Source organism: Oreochromis niloticus, linkage group LG4, assembly GCF_001858045.2.
Source record: "Oreochromis niloticus isolate F11D_XX linkage group LG4, O_niloticus_UMD_NMBU, whole genome shotgun sequence".
Classification (NCBI taxonomy): domain Eukaryota; kingdom Metazoa; phylum Chordata; class Actinopteri; order Cichliformes; family Cichlidae; genus Oreochromis; species Oreochromis niloticus.
The window spans coordinates 14,419,516-14,425,957 of NC_031969.2; the positions used below are offsets into that span (position 1 = coordinate 14,419,516).

Consider the following 6,442-nt stretch of genomic DNA (forward strand, 5'->3'; position numbering starts at 1 on the left):
GTTATTTGAGTCATCGTTGTCTTCTTTGAAGGAGTCTGACCATTCTCTTGTGACCTCTGCCATTTTCAGCTGGAGAACTGCTGCTCACTGGATATTTTCTCTTTTTTGGTCCATTGTCTGCAAACCTTAGACATGGTTAGGTGGGAAAATCTCAGTGGATCAGCAGTTTCTGAAATACTCAGACCACCCCATTTGACATTAACAACCAGGCCACCGTGTAAGTTCTTCATGACCATTTCTGCATGCCTTAATGCAATAAGTTGCTGCACTGAATATTTGAATATTCTTATTGTATATATTTCAAAACATAATTATTTAGGTGGCAATAATTATTTAGGGACATGGGTAAGTTTATAGTCTAAAAAAAGGTATGCAGTCTAAAACATATCACACAAACACTTGAATCTGTCTTTTAATTCAGAACATCATACTGAAACACATTCCCAATAGTTTAGGTCATTTAGCCCTTTTTTGCTTCCTTTTTTCAGTCGGTAGATAAGAATTAGTGCACCGATTTTGTCTTATCTGCCATCTGTTCCTGTGAGGGTCCCATGATGGGGATTACACTGACTGAACTAATCCATCCCAAAGAGACAGATTATTCCCGAGACTGTTTAAATGCAGTTGTATGGGAATGATTCATTCAGCAGGGGACATTTACTGAAAAAGAAATAATGAAGCTTTCACAGTCATTAGCAAATAGTATAACAATTTAAAAGTGAGTAAAAGAAGATTTCTTTTTCAAAATTAAGGGATATGAAGTAAAAAATATTTAAAAATAAAGTTAAACCTATATTGTAGAGATATTTGTATGCCACTAATAGCATATTGCAATATTATTAGTCATCCAATCATAATAAGAAAGAATAATTAAGTAGAGGTTTTTTTCTGCAAATGTAACGAAGTTCTATAACACACATAATTTGTCATTACCAGCCTTGATATTAGTCTTTAGAAACTTAACCATTACATGTAAGTCTGAAAGATGAAAATAGCTTTTGTCACATGCAAGAACTCACATGCTGTTCTTTTGTTATGCAACAGAATTAACAACTATAGAGGGATTTTCTAAAGTGAAAGATGTCTAATATGGAAAGTGGTAGAAAAATAAATCTCTGTTTACTATCACTGGCAGTCTGCTGTTTGGAAATTACATCAGTCATTAGTATTCAACTGGAAATAATCTGCTTGGTCTATTATTGAGAAAAATTTCCAGTCATAAATAAAATTACATGGAAACAGCCATCCTTCAGAGCTTTATTACAGATTTTGCAGTCTTGACTTTGAAGAAAAAAGATGCTGAATGTTTTTTACTCAAGTCATCACAGCAGAGAGAAAAATGGGATACAACAGCTTCAGCCTTTACACAACCTGCAGTCTGGAATAAAATAATTTTGAGAATACTGTCTATTTGCCATAACAGGCAAACTAGTTAGTCCTGATCATAGAGGAAATAACTTCAAGCTGTGACTGTCAGTAAAGAAAATATCACCCATCCCAGGGTAACATCTGTGTCCTGTTCTTCTTTTTCCCCAAACAGCTGAGCCTGACTGAGCTTATAAGCAGACAGCAGACAGTGGAGACACAACCAAAGAGCAAAACATTACAACAGCATGCATAAATAATACTCATTGTTCAATAAATATTACATTGTTTTTACACATATACAAAACATTGTATTAATTATGTTAATTTGGTCATGGAAAAAGATGATTATTAATTTTTGTAACTATTTTTTTTTTCAGATATTAATTTAAAGGTGCCAAAGCAAAAAAAAAAAAAAAAAAAAAAAAAAAAAAAAAATACAATGGTGCATCTCTACCACAATCATCACATATGTTTTAATCATCTCACATGTCACAGAGCCATAAAGAAACCTAATCTCTGATGTTTAATCCAAATAAGGGTCATTAAAATCCAAGAACACAGCACCACTTAGACTACACCTCCTGTCTGGTGATTAGCAGTAAAAGTGGGGAAATGAGTGTATCTGTTCAGGGAATACAGTAATTAGCGTGTCAGTAAACTCCACTGCTAAGTTAAACTGCAAATCAATGACCGTCTGTAGTTTTACATAAATTGCAATCTTCTTTCTGAGTCAAAAACAAGAATTTTCTTTATTTTAACAGCAAGGATCACCAGTTCAGCTAAACATGCAGTACTAATATAGGTGAAATATCAGTATGCACTGTAGCCCACCAAGTCTTTCCAGATCATAAATTAACTTAATATACTGTAGAGTAGCTATTTCTAATATTTTATATTTATTCATAAATTTTAAAAATCTAACAATGACACAGATACAACCTGTCATTTTTAAGTTGGACAAGTTCAGGGCATTAAGAAAGAAGGGGACAAGTGACAAATATACAAAATCTTGTCTGGCTTTCTAGAGCTAACAAATTTTAACAATAGCAAATCCATAAATTAATAAGTAAGTAAGTAAGTTTAAAAAAAATTAATGAGTGCCACATTATCTAGCAGCATTACCAGAAATTACAAAATAACAATAACAGAAAAAGTAATAAAAATGCATCCGCTCCTTTCTTCATTCCTTTGTTCTCATTTCTGTGACATCATTTTCACAAACTCTGCAAAGAAAATGAACACAGTTTCAATAAGCTGTTTTCTTCTAGCTCTGTGAAGCTACAAATAATTATTCATTCTTATGTAAATGTTGCAGCCTTGCAGCAGCATTATAGATGACATAGATTTGCCAGCAAGATTGAAATACCGGTAAATATGTGTGTAATATGTTTTTCTACCGACGACTGTCACAGTATTGGGAAGACAAATTTTGAATATGTACTTGTCAGAACAACAAAAGCACAAGTTAAACTAATTTCCTTTTCCTTGAGGTGACTGTAATTATAAATTTGCACTATATAAGTTAAACTAAGCTGAATTCACAACTTCTTTATGTTTCTTTACCTTTCCTGTTTCACAGTTATAGTAATAGTAAGATTATTATGTGAGGTAAAACAAAATAATATAAAAAGTTGCTGTGAAATGAAATCATTTTTTGTGGTCTATGTTTGTTTAACTTACCCTCAAAGTCAACTGTTCCATCACCGTTGTTGTCAGCATCCTTGACCACTGCATCAATTTCATTTTTGCTGGTGTGTTTGCCCAACAACTTCACCATAGCATGTTTCATCTCATCAGAAGTGATAGCACCATCGCCATCTAAATCAAACTGCAGAAAAGAGGAAGAAGCCATCAAAATACTGCAAACCTTGAGTTCTGCTGCATGAGTTTCATGCTCTAACAAAGGTTTTTAAAGTAAGTTCATGCACTGTCCACCATGGGGTGCCAAAGACCACAAAGTGAGTCAAAGATATGCTTACCTCTTTGAAAGCATCTTTGAGTTCCTTCAAGCCAATCATCCCTGCAGTTTCATCCAGAAGCTTGGGGGTCATTAGTTCGACAAAATCCTCAAAGTCCACCCGCCCCCCAACTGCAATAAGATTTCGATAACATACCTTAAGCAGGGCATTTGTCTTCCTGTGATAATGGACTAGAATTAAATACATTACAATGGTGTTTCTTTAGGTTTCATAAATGTCCATATGTACACACACTGACATACAATGAGCCAAATGATCATAAAAAGCATCATGATGACTAATGTTATTATACCCATATGAAATAGATAATGTCAGCTTTATTAAACCATTTTCAAGTCAAGTTTCCAGAAACTTTAAGAAGAAATGATGCCATGTTTCTGTTTGTGTTTGTAGAAAAATAATAACTGAAATAACAGCAAAAAACAAAAACATAATCAACAAATATGGGACTTTATTACCTATTTAAAAATGTCACAGAAAAAAAGGTGTTTTTTAACGTCACTGTTATATTTGTCTGTATTATTCTTCATAAAATGTGATGGTTAGACTTGATTTTCTTCAGTTAATAAACTGTAGGTTTTAGTTTTACTTTGTTGTCACACTACTCACGGTTCATGTTGATGTTTTGGCTCAGTTCTATCAGCTCCATTTCAGTTGGCATATAACCCATGGTCCTCATCAAGTTCCCCAAGTCTTTACAGCTTATTAAACCATCCTTGTCCTTATCAAACTCTACAAAAGCTTCACGCAACTCTGTGGAGCATACGATTTGAGGAAAAGTGAGAAATGTAAAGAATTATACAACCCTTTATAAAGTAAATATGAAAGCAGAACATATAATTACCTTCTATCTCATCATGTGTAAGTGCTCTTGACTGCAAAACAGTTTACATGAAAATGATATTAGTAATGCTTCAGTAGTGCCACAAATTTGACCTATTTGGTAAACATCGGCCTCAATGAAGCACTCTTCATCTGTTGTTCTTGGACAGATGTTACCAAATCACGCAACACATCCTCATCCCTGGGGACAAACGACTCTTTCTAAAAGTAACAGTCATGCACGCTGTGTATTTCTGCAAGGCTCCTTAAGCTCTGCATGCAAATATATAATCATGTTCCCCGTGTACTAAGTGACTAATGACTTTGAGATATGTAAGTGTGTATAATGTATTTAAACATTACTGCAATAAATTATTGTAAGCTAAGAGAGGGGGTCAATGTCACTCAGGCATGATAATTTTAACTGACTTTATTTTGAATTTGAAAATCTTTAATACAATTGTGTAAGTGAAATACATTCATAGGTGTTTATGTAATTATACTTTTGTCTGGGATATTCTTCTAACTGTTGCTGTCTTTATTCCCCAATGGTACATGTTTTAACATGTGTTATTATGTTCATATACACCCTTGCATGGCATGTTCTTTAGCTACAGCATCTACCTGATCATATTTCCCGTGCAGAATGTCCTGTGTAGATCATAGCCTTCATTTGGTTAAGCTATGTTTGTTAAAATTATGTATAAAGTGTCTTGTTACTATGAAATTAGAAAATGTATTCAAAGAAAATGAGAGAAAAAGCATCCTGATAAGATACCAAGCAAAAAGTCGGCCTTGGAATTAGTTCTTTAAGCCTGTTTCCTCATTAGCTGAAAATTCTACGATATAAGAATTAACATAAGAACCAAAAATTACAAAAAAATAATGAATTTCTGTTAACAGAGAGAAAAAAAAGAGATTTAAATAGACTTATGTCCAATCTGCCAATTAGAAATTTAAGATAAAGCCATAAAATCATAAAATCAAACTGAAATATCAAATCATAAAAGCATGTTTACTTACATGTCTCCTTTTGCCTCCTCTGAGAAAGATGCAGGGTTGTTTAAGACTCATGATGCCAGATTCAGTCAAGATCCCTGAGCTATGTGTATTTGTGAATGTCTTTTTTATAAAAAAATAAATTCCTTCTGTTTTTAGTGTGAGCGAGTGAGAGTACGTGTGTGTGTGTGTATGAACTGAGATCAGCTGCGGTCCACATACGCCAGACGAGACGAGGGATGTCTCATATGGATTATCTCTGCCGCTTTGGTCTGGAAAAGAAAGATAGGCTTAAATGCTGTGCATATAGACAATTTCACATACGTGTTCAAAAGTTACCCTGTACATAAAAAAATAAGCTTTTAAATTTGTTACATCAGTTTTATTATCTACAATCTGCTTTCATTACATATTGAAAAATACAAAAAATGGTTTATTATATGACCCCTTAGTGAATGCTTAGGATTTGTCATAGTCTCTACATGCAAACAGTCAGCGCAAACAAAGAATCGCTGTGACTCTTACGTGTTTTGGTTATGAGAATAGAGCAGTGGCCTGTTATATGACCACATAAACCAATGCTTCGTCAAAATTTTATGATGTGTGTAATGTCGTCAATCCGCATCATATTCTTAAGTCTTAACTCATAAACACACATTATTTGCTGCATCACATGATTTTAAATAAATAAGCATGTGACCAATGTAACGCCTCATTGTGGCAGTTAGCTCAGGCATCAGATATGTATTTAAAATGGTACGTGTTTATATAACAGATTAACTATATTCACCACATAAAATTGTCTTAGTGTAGTTATGTCATGTCCTGATGTCTTTTGTAAAAACTATTAATGAAATGAATATTAATCAGGGTTACATCATCCTCATGCTTGTAACATTTTTAACATAATAGGTTTTGTCCATAATGACGCCAGACAAGAAGGACTGCCAGTTAGTTGGATACCTATTAACAATCATTTTGTTAATAAAGACTTTTTTCTTGAGTTTCTCCTGACGTAATCAAAGTACCTTAAGTGGTAGTTTGTGTCTTTGGATTTGTTCTGTTCTCCATATTCATCATAAGTACAGGCTGGGGGTTAGGAGAAACTGGTCAAAATTCAGTTGTTCTTTAAATCATTTATTTTTGATGGAACAAAAATATACATCAGGCTTGTGGGAAGTGTGATAGGAAACTGAACACATTTGTTAGTGAAAGCAGAAAAACAGGAATAAATTCCATGCAGCATTTAGTTGCATTGTTATTTATATGACCCA

The 6,442-nt window shown here is 33.6% G+C and overlaps 1 protein-coding gene across 1 annotated transcript; it reads right to left on the bottom strand.

Moving 5' to 3' along the window:
* Window positions 1–1,240: 1,240 nt before the first annotated feature.
* Window positions 1,241–5,407, bottom strand: cabp5b (calcium binding protein 5b). The gene is made up of 6 exons (XM_003459828.4): window positions 5,193–5,407; window positions 4,192–4,222; window positions 3,957–4,100; window positions 3,348–3,457; window positions 3,049–3,196; window positions 1,241–2,591 (listed from the first exon to the last, which is right to left on the bottom strand). Exons 1-6 carry the CDS (start codon window positions 5,241–5,243, stop codon window positions 2,563–2,565), a joined length of 513 nt encoding a protein of 170 aa, XP_003459876.1. The 5' UTR covers window positions 5,244–5,407; the 3' UTR covers window positions 1,241–2,562.
* Window positions 5,408–6,442: the final 1,035 nt, after the last annotated feature.